At 40.2% G+C, this 17,867-nt stretch overlaps 2 protein-coding genes across 3 annotated transcripts; both read right to left on the bottom strand.

The window, feature by feature from the left end:
* Nucleotides 1-4,563: 4,563 nt before the first annotated feature.
* LOC122002997 (superoxide dismutase [Mn], mitochondrial-like) lies at nucleotides 4,564-8,145 on the bottom strand. Its single transcript, XM_042558426.1, has 6 exons — nucleotides 7,759-8,145; nucleotides 7,545-7,591; nucleotides 7,339-7,464; nucleotides 7,162-7,218; nucleotides 5,418-5,495; nucleotides 4,564-4,790 (listed from the first exon to the last, which is right to left on the bottom strand). The coding sequence occupies exons 1-6, from the start codon at nucleotides 8,084-8,086 to the stop codon at nucleotides 4,698-4,700; spliced, it is 729 nt and encodes a 242-aa protein (XP_042414360.1). The 5' UTR covers nucleotides 8,087-8,145; the 3' UTR covers nucleotides 4,564-4,697.
* Nucleotides 8,146-14,169: 6,024 nt separating this feature from the next.
* Nucleotides 14,170-17,511, bottom strand: LOC122002995 (endoglucanase 9-like). 2 transcript variants are annotated; one of them, XM_042558423.1, is made up of 6 exons: nucleotides 16,901-17,511; nucleotides 16,501-16,808; nucleotides 15,956-16,429; nucleotides 15,211-15,346; nucleotides 14,959-15,131; nucleotides 14,170-14,868 (listed from the first exon to the last, which is right to left on the bottom strand). In XM_042558423.1, the coding sequence occupies exons 1-6, from the start codon at nucleotides 17,292-17,294 to the stop codon at nucleotides 14,470-14,472; spliced, it is 1,884 nt and encodes a 627-aa protein (XP_042414357.1). In that variant the 5' UTR covers nucleotides 17,295-17,511; the 3' UTR covers nucleotides 14,170-14,469. The 2 variants fall into 2 exon arrangements, with proteins under 2 accessions (XP_042414357.1, XP_042414358.1); XM_042558424.1 differs by having other exon boundaries at nucleotides 14,226-14,868; nucleotides 15,956-16,420.
* Between the last annotated feature and the right edge of the window lie 356 nt (nucleotides 17,512-17,867).

The following is a 17,867-nucleotide window of genomic DNA, read 5'->3' as shown; positions in this document are numbered from 1 at the left end:
AGTGAAAAAGAGAAGAGAGAGAAGAGAAAGAAAAATAATGGAGAAAAAAACGATAGAGAGAGAAGAGAAAGAAAAATAATGGAGAAAAAAAACAATAGAAAAAGTAAGATTATCAAAAGAGTAAAATAAAAATTACACTAAAAAAGATGTATTCTTTGATAAATAATAAAATAACATATACCTTTTAATAAATTTAGATAAGATGTTGGATAAATTATCAAAATTTCTTCGGCAATTAACCAAAGGGCGCACTTGAAAATCTGAATTTATCAAAAGGCGTACACTACTTTGGTATTTACCAAAGAGTGCACTTTTTTAAAAGCATTTCCTATTTTACCCTCCTGATAATTTGACTTTTTCTATTGTTTTTCTTTTCTTCATTATATTTATCTCACTTCTCTCTCTCCTCTGTCGGCAGAATATAGGAATAACATTAGTTAATCTTTAATCACATTTTAATACATTTGAAGAAGCCAAAATAAATAATGGACACCATATTTGGACTCCTTGCAATTTTAGAAATCCATAGGAACTGAAATGGGTGCAATCGGAGCTTTCTATGTCGATCAGTGGGTTTCGGTCAAAACCCACTGATGGACCTAGAGAGCTCCGACTGCACTCGTTTCAGTTTCTATAGATTTCTAAAATTACAAGGAGTTCAAATATGGTGTACATTATTTATTTTGACTTTTTATAGATGTTAATAAGCAAAATCAAAGAATCGGCATAAAAGTCCACGTTGGGCCTGATATGGAATCATATCAGGCCTAACGTGGGCCTGATATCATTCCATATCAGGCCCACGTTGGGCCTGATTTGAGTCCATATCAGGCCTAATATGAGTTTTTTTGCTGATTCTTTGATTTTACTTGTTAACATCTATAAAAAACCAAAATAAATAATGGACACCATATTTGAACTCCTTGCAATTTTAAAAATCCATAGAAACTGAAATGGGTGCAATCGGAGCTCGCTAGGTCCATCAGTGGGTTTTGACCGAAACCCACTGATCGATCTAGAAAGCTCCGATTGCACTCATTTCAGTTTCTATGAATTTCTAAAATTACAAGGAGTTCAAATATGGTGTCCATTATTATTTTTGGCACTCCTAGTGGTGGACTAGAGGTTTTGAAAAATCCTAAATCTCTCTTTCTTTATTTTTCCTTTTTTTGTTTAGGCCTGATATGAAGAGATATCATGCCCACGTTGGGCCTGATATCTCTTCATATCAGGCCCAATGTGGGCCTGATATCTCCCCATATCAGGCCCAATGTGGGCCTGATATGGGAGATATCAGGCCTAGTCACAACATAAAATAAAAAAAAAAAAGAAATAAAGAGAGATTTAGGGTTTTCAAAACCTCTGGTCCACCACTAGGAGTGCCAAAAATAATAATGGACACCATATTTTAACTCCTTGTAATTTTAGAAATTCATAGAAACTGAAATGGGTACAATCGGAGCTTTCTAGGTCGATCAGTGGGTTTCGGTCAAAACCCACTGATGGACCTATAGGGCTCCGATTGCACTCATATGGATTTCTAAAATTGCAAGGAGTTCAAATATGGTGTCCATTATTTATTTTGGTTTTTTTATAGATGTTAACAAGCAAAATCAAAGAATCGACATAAAAGCCCACGTTGGGCCTGATATGGAATCATATCAGGCCCAACGTGGGCCTGATATCATTCCATATCAGGCCCAACGTGGGCCTGATATCATTCCATATCAGGCCCACGTTGGGCCTGATTTGAGTCTATATCAGGCCCAATGTGGACTTTTTTGTCGATTCTTTGATTTTTGCTTGTTAACATATATAAAAAGCCAAAATAAATAATGGACACCATATTTGAACTCCTTGTAATTTTAGAAATCCATAGAAACTGAAACGAGTGCAATCGGCTCAAGGTCCATCAGTGGGTTTTGACCGAAACCAAAACCCACTGATCGATCTAGAAAGCTCCGATTGCACCCATTTCAGTTTCTATGAATTTCTAAAATTACAAGGAGTGAAAATATGGTGTCAATTATTATTTTTGGCACTCCTAGTGGTGGACCAGAGGTTTTGAAAACCCTAAATCTCTCTTTCTTTCTTTTTTCTTTTTTTTTTTGTTTAGGCCTGATATGAAGAGATATCATGCCCATGTTGGGCCTGATATCTCCCCATATCAGGCCCAATGTAGGCCTGATATGAGAGATATCAGGCCTATTAACAACAAAAAATAAAAAAATAAAAAGAAATAAAGAGATATTTAGGATTTTCAAAACCTCTGGTCCATCACTAGGAGTGCCAAAAATAATAATGGGCACCATATTTTCACTCCTTATAATTTTAGAAATTCATAGAAACTGAAATGGGTGCAATCGGAGCTTTCTAGATCGATCAGTGGGTTTCGGTCAAAACCCACTGATGGACCTAGAGAGCTCCGATTGCACCCATTTATCAGGCCCACGTTGGGCCTGATATGATTCCATATCAGGCCCAACGTGGGCTTTTATGTCGATTCTTTGATTTTGCTTGTTAACATCTATAAAAAACCAAAATAAATAATGGACATCATATTTGAACTCCTTGCAATTTTAGAAATCCATAGAAACTGAAATGGGTGCAATCGGAGCTCTCTAGGTCCATCAGTGGGTTTTGACCGAAATCCACTAATCGACCTAGAAAGCTCCGATTGTACCCATTTCAGTTTTTATGAATTTCTAAAATTACAAGGAGTTAAAATATGGTGTCCATTATTATTTTTGACACTCCTAGTGGTGGACCAGAGGTTTTAAAAACCCTAAATCTCTCTTTATTTCTTTTTTTTTATTTTTTTATTTTATGTTGTGACTAGGTCTGATATCTCCCATATCAGGCCCACATTGGGCCTGATATGAAGAGATATCAGGCCCAACGTGGGCATGATATCTCTTCATATCAGGCCTAAACAAAAAAAAAAGAAAAAAAAAAGAAAGAGAGATTTAGGGTTTTTCAAAACCTCTGGTCCACCACTAGGAGTGCCAAAAATAATAATTGACACCATATTTTCACTCCTTGTAATTTTAGAAATTCATAGAAACTAAAATGGGTGCAATCGGAGCTTTCTAGATCGATCAGTGGGTTTCGGTCAAAACTCACTGATGGACCTAGAGAGCTCCGATTGCACTCATTTCAGTTTCTATGGATTTCTAAAATTGCAAGGAGTTCAAATATGGTGTCCATTATTTATTTTGACTTTTTATAGATGTTAACAAGTAAAATCAAAAAATCAACAAAAAATCAGCAAAAAAGCCCACATTGGGCCTGATATGGACTCAAATCAGGCCCAACGTGGGTCTGATATGGAATGATATCAGGCCCACATTGGGCCTGATATGGGATGATATCAGACCCACATTGGGCCTGATATGGGATGATATCAGGCCCACGTTGGGCCTGATATGATTCCATATCAGGCCCAACGTGGACTTTTATGTCGATTCTTTGATTTTGCTGGTTAACATCTATAAAAAGTCAAAATAAATAATGTACACCATATTTGAACTCCTTATAATTTTAGAAATCCATAGAAACTGAAATGAGTGCAATCGGAGCTCTCTAGGTCCATCAGTGGGTTTTGACCGAAACCCACTGATTGACCTAGAAAGCTCCGATTGCACCCATTTCAGTTCATGTGGATTTCTAAAATTGCAAGGAGTCCAAATATGGTGTCCATTATTTATTTTGGCTTATTCAAATGTATTAAAATGTGATTAAAGATTTACTAATGTTATTCCTATATTCTGTCGACAGAGCAGAGAGAAAAGTGAGAGAAATATAATGAAGAAATGAAAAACAATAGAAAAAGTCAAATTATCAGGAGGGTAAAATAGGAAATGCTTTTAAAAAAGTTCCCTCTTTGGTAAATACCAAAGCAGTGTACGCCTTTTGGTAAATTCAGATTTTCAAGTGCGCCTTTTGGTATTATAGTCATTAAGAAATAATTACTAGAAAATATAAAATTAAATTATTTATTATTTTAAAATTTAATATAGTCAACAATATTATAACATAACATATTTTATATAATTTTTTTATAACTTAATTAATGTTAATTAATTTAAATCAAAATCAAACAGGCAAACAGCTGTTCAATTGCCTCTTGTCGCACTTAGAGGTTTAGCTACTATAATTTTATCACAATTTATTAAAAAAATAATATAAAAATGTTTCGCGTAATAATTTTTTAACCAAATTAAATCAATTTATTTTTATATATTATAATAAATATTCCGTAGATATTATAAGATTATTAAAATAAAAAATACCCTCTTAACCACAGCATGTTCATAATTTTTATCCAAAATTAGTGAAAAAAATATTTATTTTGTTCCTAGGGTTTCATTGGACAGATCAACTATCTACCGTGAGCTATAGCATGGCCAAGATCGATCCACACCTCCATCTTTTACAGATCTGGTGCAGATCTTACCGAATCGTTTTCAGTTGAACTGGTGTCTTATTAACATGTTTGATAACTGCACAATGCAGATCAGTTTAGAGAGCACGCACTTGCTCTTGTGCTTTTGCTGAACGATCTGGACGAGCAAACGGAAGGGTATCATCAGGTATTGCAAGAGGAGAAATTTGTCGGGCTACGACAGCCCCTCATTTTATTACACGACAGACAAGAAACATTAGTGGCGCAACTCTTCCAAGATCAAGAACAGAAATCAAGCAGTCGCCGTTTCGTACACTTGGCTGGCATATTTCCAGTCAATAACCTTCCATATGTTCTTCAGATAGTCAGGTCTCACATTTTGGTACTGCAACACAATCAAACACAATGTTGAAACAATCGAAAATTTACACAATACAAAACATAGTGCATTCTTTTTCTTTTTTTTTTTTTGGTAATTCAGATGTTCCAACTTCATCCGAAGATAGACGGTCTTCTCTCCTAGTTCACCTCCGGAATAAATCCGAAGCCCAACTTATGCACACTTAAAAACTAATGCATGAACAAAATAAATTAAGCTGTCTTAAATTAGCTATTATTATAAGAACATTAGCCATGACATTAAACTAATATTTAGCAGAAGTTTCTGTAGCAGTTATATAGGCAAAAAATGAGAGTTGAAATATTTACGACAGATGACCCATCAAGTATCCTTAAATTGCATTTTAATCAATAACATTTGACTGTTTAACTAGTTGAAGTAACACTCTCTGATATCATAGCACACTAAATAATATTACAGCCATTAGTGAAACACTAATTATTATAAAATTTTGAAATAGTTTATTAGAGATATTAATACTGATTTATAACTATGTTTAGGTATGAATGAACATATGATGCCACATCATTTCCATGCGTAATGGTGAGTATGACAAAATTCCTTGTTTCATGTGGCATATAGCATTCAAAAGAGAAGCTTAGTGTATAGTACCTGTAGATAGTATGCATGCTCCCACACATCGATACCTAGCAATGGAATAAGTGTCGCGCCTTTGGTCACCAGTGGATCCTATAACAAATTTTTCTAGTAGGTAAGAGCTAAAGGAATGGTCAAACCATTGAACTATTAACCAAAAGAAGGGAATGCAGAGTATTTTTTGACTTAAATAGAAGCAAATATGAATATTGTGATACAATTACATGTTTCTCATTGATGGCATTACATGGATAACGTGGATGAACATTATTTTCAGGCCAAGGAACAAAAACATGAATTGTCAAACAACAATGACATACACACAAGAAAGCAACATGGTAGCAAAGTATTAGTTGACCTACTGGCCTACTATTCTTATTATCAGATATATAGTTATAGAGATTGTTCAACTTGTAGAAATGATAAATTTTCAAATAGATATAAAACAGCTAAATTTGAGACAAAAATTATAAGAAAAATAAGTTTAAAACTATATCCGACATTCACTGACAAACTAAGAGTTAAGAATAAGACATATTGATTGAATTGCTAAATCTAGAGGGGAAAGATCGAGAATTATTCAATGAAGTTTTGGGGATTACGATGTTGAGGACCAAGAAAAATCAACTAATAATTTATAGGAATAATGATTGAGTTTATGAAACATACAGTAAAACTACCAAAAGAATTATTCATGGAAGAATTAAAGACGAAAGAAGTATTTTTAAATCAATATGGTTTAGATTCTGGATATCAACTATGACGCTATTCATTTAATAAGACAAATAAATCCTTTGCAAATGTTTTCTATTAAATTTAGAAAAATCTTTTGATGCAATACGTAAATCCTTATCGTGATCGGTAGAGAAGAAAGGAATATCTAGTTACATCGATGTGGTAAATGACACATGATAATGTTAGTGGAACTAGTAAGAGAGAATGCCAAATGATTTTTTTATGATTGTAAGCTTACATTATGGATCAGCTCTAAATCCCTTCTTATTTAAAAATAAACTCCCTTCTTATTTATAACTAAACATTCTAATCATAATCAACTCTGCATCGTCTTGATCTATGTTATTAGCATACAACACTCGGCTCACTATAGTTATCGGATCAGAGTGCTACACAATTATATATATATAAGAGAAAGTTGAGATCATATCGATGTTCAAAGAAGATCAATAAAGTCAAATAAATTAGGATTGAAGGAATCATGGGTTGGAGACCAAAGAAATTTCTAGCTAATGTGAGTGAATCAATTCAAGATATTTGAATATTACTAATAAAGTAACCTTACATAGGCTTAAATAGACAAATAAGATTCATATAGCTGACTTTAGATAGTTGATATTAACACAATTAAATGACGACAACAACAACTATAATATACTAAAATATCTCTAACTATTCTTACAGCAAAACATATTCAACTTATATTGACATTACATTGATGCTTTAGTGAAATCAACGACATGGTTAGATACAGTCTGCTATTCCAAGTATGGAAAAAAACAGAAAAATAAAATTAAAATATCATAAACATTCCTAGAGTTTGCATTAAAAGTTGATGGAGAGATTTCTTCATTACCATTTAAGTAAGAGAATAGCTTTGCGTTGCAATTGTCAGTTATCTTACAAGATTTGATCATTTAGGCTTAAGAAAAGACTACTACATTTTTCATGAACATATCAACTAAACTGAACAACCGAAGCTGCAGGTAAAGAATATCCATATCTTTGAAACAAATGATGCTACCTGATTTGCTGTGGTTTCAACAGTGAGTTTCTTGCTGGTCTTATCCAGAGCTAGCCACTGTCATAAAGATGATCAAAGGAAATGAGCAGAAGAGAAACTAATAATCACGGCACAAGGAACAAATTTAGTAAATGTTTAGAGGAAGTAAGCAATTATGTTCTATGAGGTTAAACATACCACCCATCCAGAACCTTGTAAAGCAGCACCTTCTGCATTTATTTTCTGCACCAAAGCCTCAAAAGAGCCAAAGTCTTCGTCAATTGCCCAGCCTAGTGAACTATGGGGAGACTCACCTCCACCTTCCTGCATACTCATTCCATTATCATATTTATGGACACAAAAAACAAGGATATTCCATAGTGTATTGGGCAGTTTGCACTTACATTTACAGGCTTCAGGTTTTGCCAGAAGATTGTGTGGTTGATATGACCTGCACACAACATTAAACCCTCCTATTAATCCAATCTCCTACTATTTGTCAGCGTTTTTTTTTCTTTATGATTTAAGAAAAAGAACCGACTGCGAAAACCCTGATGGATCTCGAAATCATCAAAACCACAGAGTCAAGGAAAGAAAGAGATGGAAAGCAGAACAAACCTCCGCCATTGAACTTGATGGCGCTCTGCAACCGGACGACCGCCGGTGCGTCACCCTTCGCGATTGCAGCGTCGAGCTGCTCGAGAGCGTTATTGTAGTTGGTGACGTACGACTGGTGGTGCTTCTGGTGGTGCAGCCTCATGATCTCGCCGCTGATGACGGGCTCGAGTGCGCCGTAGTCATAGGCGAGATCCGGAAGGGCAGCCAAGGTGAGGGCCCGGTCCTGGCGAACGCTCGATCCAAGACAACGATCCAGGCAGGCAGAGACGGGGGCGAAGCTGGACGCGCACGTTAGGGTTTTCTTGGCGAAGAGGGCTCGGAGAGCCATGGCTGATTGCTCCAAAGCAAGAAACAGAGAGAGAGAGAGAGAAGGGAATGGGGAGGGTTTGGCGACGCAGGCGGCATTTTATAGATTAAGCGGAGAACGGTAGGATCATTCACGCCCATGGTTTGCCGTGGTTTCGAAGGATTGGGGCATCCACAGCTTCCTTAAACATTAAATTTATTTTAAATTTAATAAAAAAAAATAAAGATAATCCTTTAATCTTCTTAGACGCGCATGCTCACTCGCGACGTTTGGTTACTCCGGCTCGAAGTCTTCTCGCGGACAACCTCGAAAGTCATCCATTTAGCATGTCACCTTTCCCAATTTTAAATATCATTAAATTTGACGTCATAGGTAGAAACTTTACATATTTTTGATAGAAGAAGTTGGATGATTCACAATAGTTACCTTATCGCAAGAGGATCTGGATTTGCTCGTGGTCGCCAAAGCATAGAAGATAGCGCAACAACAATAAGCTGTCAGACATTCTTTCTCGAATGACCCAACATTCTCAGTGACAGGACCTCACACTGAGGGGAGGACCAAGGCAGAAGGACGGATGGAGTCTCCTCGATCTGTCCTCCAGCTGGTTTCAATCAAGTACCTATATAGCCAAGTGGTTTTCCTCCCGTGCCCCCATCTTGAATCGCAAATCATAGGGTGTTGTTTCGCACGCCTCTCGATGACATGGACCGATCGGAGAGGGCCCAAGGATCATCCTCGGGAGACACACCTGTTCGGGATCCATATAAAGGGAAGGCTCCAATCTCCAGGGCTCCCTGAATAGTGTATGTTGTTCTCCCTAGAAATATTGGAGGATAAATTGTCGCCCCATTTCTGACTTCTCACAATTGGAGAGTATAGAGGCGCGACCGACCCATAGGACCACCTGCTCAAGTACAAAAATGTAGTCATCCTCTATCAATACACGGATAGTGTCAAGTGTCGAGTGTTCTTAACTACTCTCTCGAGGTCCACGTAAAGATGATTTAATAGACTCCTGATTAACTCCATATGCAGCTTTAAAGATTTCTAAAAGGTATGTTCCTCCACCACTTCGCCAATAATCATCGGTACCATAAGACCACATAAAATTTATTCTCCCTCAAGCAAGGGTCCAAAGAGGCGTTGAGGGCATATATCAAGCAGCTCAATTAAGTAGACACGGACGTCCCTTCAACTATGCTGGAGATCCTGGTGAGTACTTTCTCCCAACAGCTCACAAATGGGGACTTCTTTCGGTCCTTGATCAATAAACCCTCCCTCTTGGGACTTCAACCATTTTCTAGGAAGGGCAACCAAGTACATCAATTTATAAGAGGCACAGTTCGCCCGGATGAAGGAGGTGGTCGCACCAACTCCTATCCCTGCCCCAAAGCGCCGAGCCCCTCTCCCTCCTCTTTCACCTAAAAGACCCAAGTAGGGCCCCCAACCCCATCATCAAGATTAAAGACCAAACATGGTCTAATGTGTGGAGGTTCTTGTTGGTCCCTTACGATCGACAAGAGGGGGGTGAATTGTCCTACACAATATAAAACAAATACCTTTCTCAACTCGATCAGGCTTAACACAATTACACACTTAAACAAAAAGGAATAATAGAATTAAAGTACGAGACAAATAGATTTTTTACTTGGTTGGCAATCAGAGGATTCTTACTCTAAGAAAATTTAGCCCAGTAGAAGAATCTCCTTCTCGAACAAAACATCGGGGCAGATAAGCCTCGTACACAGAAATTAGGCTCGTAAACTAAAAATAGAACTAGAATTAAAGTACAGAATATGTTATTTGAGAAGAGAAGACAAGGGCTATATTAATAGCCTGCTGGTCGGTCAGCTCTGGGAGCCTGGAATGGGTCTGGGCATCTGGGTGTGGATAAAACTTTATCCACGATGACAACGGCTTGCTAAAGATAAGTTTACTGGTCCAGATGTCTGGACTAAGCCCGGGTGCCCAGACCACGTAGATATGGCCCCTCTAGATGAGGCGCCCCCAAGGGTGCCCGGACTGTCCGAACACCTGGATTTGGTTCAGGTGCCCGAACAGTCAACATCTTGTTGACTGTCCGATTTCTCTCCATTCCAGCTCCGTTGGCTTAGGAGATTTCGGCCATCCAGAATAGGGTTCATCCAAACTCATTTTCCGGCCTCCTTGAGTAACCCTCCGCTTCGACTTCTCGTTCCTCCAAAACGTCGCGCGCTTCCTTTTCATCTGCCAGCATACTCGTCCGCAGTGCCTCACCCCTTGAATGTACCAAGTCTGTTGACTCTCTTTCGTGTCATCAATCTCGCCTGCTGTGTCTTTCATTCGACTTCTTGTACTCCTAAGTTCCTGTACACTTTGACACAAGGCATCAAAAGACAACAAGACATAACTTGACTTGGTTGATCGCATCAAAACTACCATGGAATACTTATAGTCCGGACTTCATTTGCCAAGCTCCGCTGGTGGGTTCCCATTTTTTGTACTTACCATCTATCGGGAATTCACAACACTCAAGACTGTTATCAGGATAATCAGGAGATGTGATAGAAAGCTAATCATGGGTTTCAACACCAACCTCCCCCTAAGGAAAATAGACACTACTGTTGGATCAAGTCACACGTGAGAGGGGGATGAATCACGTGATTTTCAAAAACTTATTTCTTTTATTTGTTTTGGATTTGAAATCAAAGTAAAGATGCAGCGGGAAAGACAAAAGTGAAAAGCAAGTAAAAGACACAGTTAATGCAAGCAATTTTTACTTAGTTCAGAACGTTCGGCGACTTCTACTCCAAGACCAAGGTCTCGCAGACCTATCGATGGATAATCCACTAAATGCCTTTTCCGGAACCACCAAAAGAGGAGATTGAGATCGTAGAAGTGTAATACGCTACACTTCCCATTTGCAAAAATTAAATGTTATACAAAACTTTAATTACCAAACAATGTCTGAAGTTGGTTGGCTCAAGCTCGGTGTTTGGTTAGCTTCTCCGTGACAGTCGGGCGTAGCAAAGACGTAACAAAGTAGTAACAGAAAGCCAGAGCAATCGAAAAGTTGTTTGAATATGCAGAAGCTCATATGTCAGTTGTGTCTGAAGCTTGGGTCGAGAAGCCCTTATAAGGGCTATGGAAGACGCCTTCAAGGACCTTGAAGACACCTCCAACCTGAGAAATCTGATCCCGACTGATCCCGTTCGAAAGCTGAGTCAGACGGAGGTCGGCTGTGCTGTCGTCGATGTTGACGAAAAGTCGTGAAGATGCCTTGTCGATCTAGTACCTCCTGAAAAGGTTCCCACTGGCGGACGACGGGGGGTGATGATGAGGACGATAAGGCGAGGGTTCTGCACACACTCAGACAAGCCGCCCTCACGTTAGAGACCAAGAACCAGGGGAAAAGTCCTCAGCTCAGGCCCTCCGACGCTCAAGTCAGGTACTTTTTCTCCAGAAGCATAGTGAAAAGTACGAGAAGAAAAGGACTAATGTGTAAAGATGAGTGAACGTACCTAAGTAAGGGAAAAAGCCTCCCTTTTTATATGACAGCGGGTACTTCTAGAATCTGACGAGTGTCAGGGAATGTTGGGTGTCAGGATTTGTCTGGCAGTGAATGACACATGGCGTCCCCCTATAGGTCTGATAAGGGATCAACGGGCAATGAACCCTAGACCGTTAGCATATTCTCTGACAAGTTGTTACGATTCCCTGGCTTGATTATCGTATAGTGTCTGCACGCCCTGGTCTGTTAACCCTGACCTGGGTCTTCATACCTGCAAATATTGACCTGTGGGCACAAACCTGCCTTCCCCGACACATTCCCTGACTTGTTTCCTGGCTTGTGTTTGTCGTCCCGTAAATCCAGATCTGTACGTCAGCCCTCCATTTGTCATTCGATAGATCCTGGTAAATCCTGACCTACGCTTACCGCCCTGCCAGTCGAGGTCTTTGCTTACCGTTCCTTAAGTCTCGTTCCATATGCACGACCCTGCTCTGTAAACCTTAGTCCTCCGGTCCTGACCTGTAAGCCTTAGTCCTCCTGTCCTGACCTATGCGCCTTGACCCATGTGTAAATCTTAGTCCGATTGCCTTGAACTGTAAGTCATGGTCCATATATCCCGACATGTATGTCTTGATCCGTGTCTCCTGTTCTGCCTGTCTTATCCTGCGAGTCATAACCTGCAAGCCTTAGGCCACCTATCCTAACTTGTGTTTCCTAACCTGTATCCCGTAAGTCCTAACTTGTACATCTTACCTTCCGAATTCCTACTCACCATGTAGGCCTAACCCCTGAATGTCACTTATGTCCAACCTGGACCGTCCTGTAATATGGACCTTTGACTACCACGTAGGCCAGACTTCTGACCGCCACGTGGGCTGGATTTCTGACTGTCCCGTGGGCTTGACTTTCGACCAGATCCGTTATCCGACCCCACTATTATGCACTGTATTACCGACTTTGTTGTGCCTTATCTGTGACGAGGTCCAAGATCTATCCTGTGGAAGGCAGCTTCCACAGCACTGAAGGCGCCTTCCATAAACAGTAGGAAGGCACCTTCCTTCACCTAAAAGGCGCTTCGGACACTGTTCACCCGAGACCTTTGTGCCCCTTTTGTCCTGTAAAACATATTAGTTTAATAATACAAGGTGTACCCTGTAAACCAGAGTTAGCACAATCATAGTAAAGAGTAGTAATTAGATCATGTCTCTCTGAGAGTAGGATCTAGTCAAAGTCTTGATTTAGGTTTCTGAAATGGACCTAAATCGGATCGATGTCTACCGTCCCTTCAAATAGGAACGTGTCCTCACTTAGTTACTCTCCTCCAGTGACTTACCTCTACTTACTAAGTGTAAAGTTACCTCCAAAATCACACATCCGGACTTCGGAAATTGCACATCCCAATTTACCGGAATCGCACATCCGGTCTTCCCCAATCGGGAATCGCACATCCCAATCTACCGAAATCGCACATCCGGTTTTCTCCAATTGAGAATCGCACATCCCGATCTACTAGAATTGCACATCCAATCTTCTTCCATCGGGAATCAAACATCCCAACTGCCAATCAGGAATTGAACATCCCGACTGGACTTTCTTCCAGTCAGAAATCGAACATCTCGACTGTCAATTGAGAATCGAACATCCCGAAATATGCGCACTCGGTAAATGCGTTAAATCAAGATAACTCCTAACTTAACTCACTTGTCATTCATTAAACTTTAGTTAGACTATTAGTGTAAATTACACTAACAATCTTCTTATTTTTGATGAAATGACAATCTAAGTTAAAGTTAGGAAAAAAATATACAAAACTAAAAAGATAAAACATATAAGATAGTTAGATTTTGTTCAATCATTTTTAGGATTAAGTTCTTCTGATATTTCATATTTTTCTAACTTAAACTCCTAATTCTCCTCTTTAACATTCATCAAAATAATATATAAATAAGTGAATCAGAGTGTAAACATGTAACAAAGTAAGCATGGAAAATAATAAAATTTTGACAAAATAATTATAACATGTAATGCGATCAGGAACCATTATCAGTGACTTCACCGCCTAGAGATAAACAACTTTGGTTTGAGTCGTGACATTTATTTCTGCAAAAGGTGTTATTTCACTAACTCTGAACATCCCACACTATCAGTCGCACAATCATTAATAAAGAGATAAATTAGAAAATTAAACAGACTACCGTATAAAAAATTATTTCCACCAGCTTCGTCTATAATCAACTCTAATCCCTTTTTATAAATCTACAGTGTGATAACTAACTCAGTTGCCTATGTCTGAGAACATTACAAAAGTCAATCCCCTCCATGCACATCCGGCCATGGCCTAGAATCAAAAAGCCTCACAAAGACGGAATCCGGAACATAGAGATGGCATTCCTAAAGTGATAACTGGATGAGCTTTTCCTGGACATGGAAGAACAAATTGAATACTAAAAAGCTTCTATTAGTGAATTCAAAAAGATCGATCAAACCAAACTGCCGCTTATAGTCACAACCACAGCCCTTCTACTTCTCCAATTTGAGTGGAAAAAAACAACTAAAAACAAGTTTTCAGTAGATTACATTCTAAACTTCACTGAAATTGTACAAGACTAAATAGAAATAAATCAACGACTCAACAAGGTTTCGATAAGCTTGCTATATTTTCGAGAGTTTTCAACAAGCTTACCATGTTTCAGAAAAATAAATTGAGCTGAAGAGAGAAAATTAGTTCACACACTGAGTCTAATAGGGGCTCTGTACAACATTGGCAAGACATCTAACAAAAAGGATGCAAAACTGAGGTGCTTCACTCAGCTCCACACTCATTTGATCTTTAATAACTTGCTATATCTCACAGAATCGGGATGGATGGAAGAAATATAATATAGAGCAACAAGAACTACAGAACATTTTCTCAAGGCTTCCATGGCGCAGGCGGTGGTGGGGGATTCGGAAACATTGGCGGAACCGAAGAGAACATAGTGTTCTTGTCAACCCCAGTTCTGCCTCCAGACAAAGCCACCAGGGCAGCAACTAATCCAGCATTGCCTGCAAGTGTTGGCTCTGTGTAGTTGCGGTTAGACCGAACATCTCTGAACTCGTCGTGCCTATCTGGTCCAGCGACCATAGCACCGGTGATTGTGTTTGGATTAGGCTTCCTGGTGTCCCTCCATTTCCACCCTCCTTTGCAGTTATAATGCACTCTGTTCTTCGGAATCGATGCTCCTCTGTGATGAACATGCTTAGGATATTTTGTGCCGAATCCCACAACATAACTCAGTTGGTGTGGATTTTTGCCCAGGATGTAATCAATCTGCACATGGAGAGGAATTGCATTTAAACTTATGTCAAAATCTAGGATCACTGAGCGATAACATAAGTCAAAGGCACCGAGCACGAGAACCTGAGTGCGAGCAAAGTCGCGAAGTGCACCAGCAGGGTAGAAGTTAGGACCACAATACCATCCTGGAGCATCGGCTGTTTCGAGATAGTCACTGTAGAGTGTTGTGAGAAATGCAGCATTCACTACATGTTGAAGAGGCTTTGGATTTCCATGGTTTAGTTCAATTAAACCACCTGTAAGAGCACAACCTTCAGAATTTTTAAGAGAACAAAAAAAGTGAATTTTTAGGACAAATGATTGTGATTATCTAACCTTTTGTGCGATTGAAGGACTTGAAAACTGGAAGATATGAGCACATGAAATTGGCAGTTTGTTTATGGAAAGCCTTTAGTATTTCTTCATAGGGGTAACCGGGACTCAGAAACAACCTCAATCTACTAAGAAGAACCTATCAAAACAAAAGAAAAAAAGACTCAACACAATCTTGTTCTAAAATTCATCTTGATACATTTGTATAGTAATTACGTAGATAGGAATTGTGACAAGATACTACACTAACACTTGAAAATCTACTCTCTTTTTTCCCCTTTTTGTACAATTTCCATGTATCACTTCTTAAAAATTTCCTTTTTAACCATCTATGAACCCTAGAGCACGGCAAACACCCCTCAACACCATTGCTAATTGCATCATTCTTTTTCAACACAATGTATCTTTGACATCTCAAACGTCATTGTTCTAGTCATCATCCCAAACATAAAGACATTACCACATAGATATTGATACAATTTGGGCATATCTAAGCTTCTACTTCCTATTCTATGTGAATTTTCTGCATACATACTTCCATCTTTTCAACTAAAAGATGCCTATAAATTGAAGACAATCTCACATTCCTTTAACTATAATGTTAAGATCATAAGTTTGTCTAAGAGAACAAACTACCAGATAAAACAATCCAAGGAACAGTGCGTACCTCATTGTAAGTTGATGAATATGTATCGAAGTGGAATTGAATTCATTTCAAAGAAGCATAAACAATAAAATTGCTACTCACTTGAGCACCAGGGAGCTTGTTGTCCCAGTTCAGAACTCCATATTGAGGACCGCCATGAAATGCCCCAGCTTGTTGGGCGAGCTTGGGATTGGTCGAAACCGATAGGCACGATGCATTGCCAGTTGCGAGGTACATCCATGCTCCACCCCAAATAAGTTCATCAAAATTACTAGTCGAATTGTAGGAGGCGGCATCCCATTGTCCAGTATATACACTTTTGTGCTTGGTGTATCTAGAGGCGAACTTCCAAAGAGTGGAAGCGCCATGGACGAGTTTGTGGGAGTAGGCCTTGTCGTCTTTGAACACTATGGAAGCTGCAGCTAAAGCTGCAGCCGCCTCTGCGGCAAGGTCGGAGCACCTATCCCAGCAGATGGCAACCGGCCGCCGGTAATCAATGTCCTCTGGTCTCATCCAACAGTAGTGATCGTTTTGTTTAGTTCCTCCAGAAGCAGAACCTTGCCCAACCTGCAAAAACTAAAGATTTCAGAGCACCATTTAGGGTTTCTTTCTAGAAACAAAAATGTCCTTTTTTTGCTTTCCTTTACCTCTGCAACGATGCTATCGGTGGTGTCAGCGGAAGAATTGAAGGTTTTCAGCAGGTAATCGACGCCCCACCTTATGATCTCCTTGACGTGGTGGAGCTCTCCGGCGGCTTCGTACTTGGTACTGTACTCGATAACGCTCCAACTGAGCATGGTCATGGCGAAGGAAGCGGGGAAGGTGAACTTGATGGCGTCGCCGGCGTCGTAGAATCCTCCGACGAGACTCTCCCCGTACGATTGATCGGAGAGGCCATCCCTCAAACCGGAGTTCCCCCTCCACGATACATTGTTGTGTTTGGGAATCGGCCCCGCTGCAAAAGAAATCAGAGGGTAAAAGGAACGTTTTTTTCTCCGGTCAAAACCCTTCCCTTTTTTTCCGAAGAGGCCGTCAACGAGGACTCACATCGCTGGGCGTTGAAGAACATAAGCGCCTTGTGGAGTGCGAGGGTGTAGTTATCCTGCGGCGGCTCTAGGCGGTGGCGCCGGGGGACGGTCTTGACGATGATGGCGATGAGTCCGGCGAGCGCGGCCGCGACGACGACGGCGCCGGCGGTCCAGAGAAAGAGCTTGTGGCTGACGAGGAGGCACCCGAGGTCGACGTACTTCTTCTTCTTCTTCTTCCCGTGGGTCCCCGGCGCCGCGAGGAGCCAGCTCTGCTGCGTCTCGTCCAGCTGCCGCGACGTCATGGACAGCGCCCCCCGGTCTAGATCGAGGTTGCGGCTCCGGTCGTCGTCGGTGGCGGAGTCGCCCTGCAGCTCCAGCGGGCCGCCCCAGGGGTCACGGACGTACATGCTCATCCCTCCTCAGACCGCTCCACGCCTAGCCTGCAACAACGAGGCCTAGAAGACCGCCAAAATCCGAGTTTGAAAGGGGGAAGAGGAAGGCGACGAAAGGCGAGTGGCGCATAGGAGCAAAAGTGGAAAAGGCGCCAGCTTTTGCCATCGTTTTACCAGTTCGCCAGCTGGAACAGAACCTCGAAATTCGAGAACGAGAGAGGAGAGAAGGTGAGGGAAGTCGAGGAATGCCCGAATCGGGAGAAGGAAAAGTATTTATAAGAAAACGCCATGGAAATGCATGGGATTTGGAGTGTATAGTAATAATATATTAAAAGAAGATTGTCCAAAATCGGAAGTCCAAAATTTTCATTTTTATTGGAATAATAAAAAAACATTCTTTTTTATTTATGATCAAAACGACAGCTCGTTCCATTTTAATAATTATTTACCTGTGGTAAAATTATATTTCTGCCCTTTTCTTCTCCACTCTGTGAGGCTCATTTGGTCAGCTATCGCATCGCGTCTCGTCGCTCCCGCCTTAAGGCTGCTGCCCGTAGCAGGTCTACCCTGCCCCTAACGCCTTCTGGGCCCTAC

This window comes from Zingiber officinale, chromosome 7A, assembly GCF_018446385.1.
Source record: "Zingiber officinale cultivar Zhangliang chromosome 7A, Zo_v1.1, whole genome shotgun sequence".
NCBI lineage: Eukaryota > Viridiplantae > Streptophyta > Magnoliopsida > Zingiberales > Zingiberaceae > Zingiber > Zingiber officinale.
The sequence above is the reverse complement of the archived record's forward strand: the minus strand, read 5'-3'. Positions and strand labels throughout refer to the sequence as shown.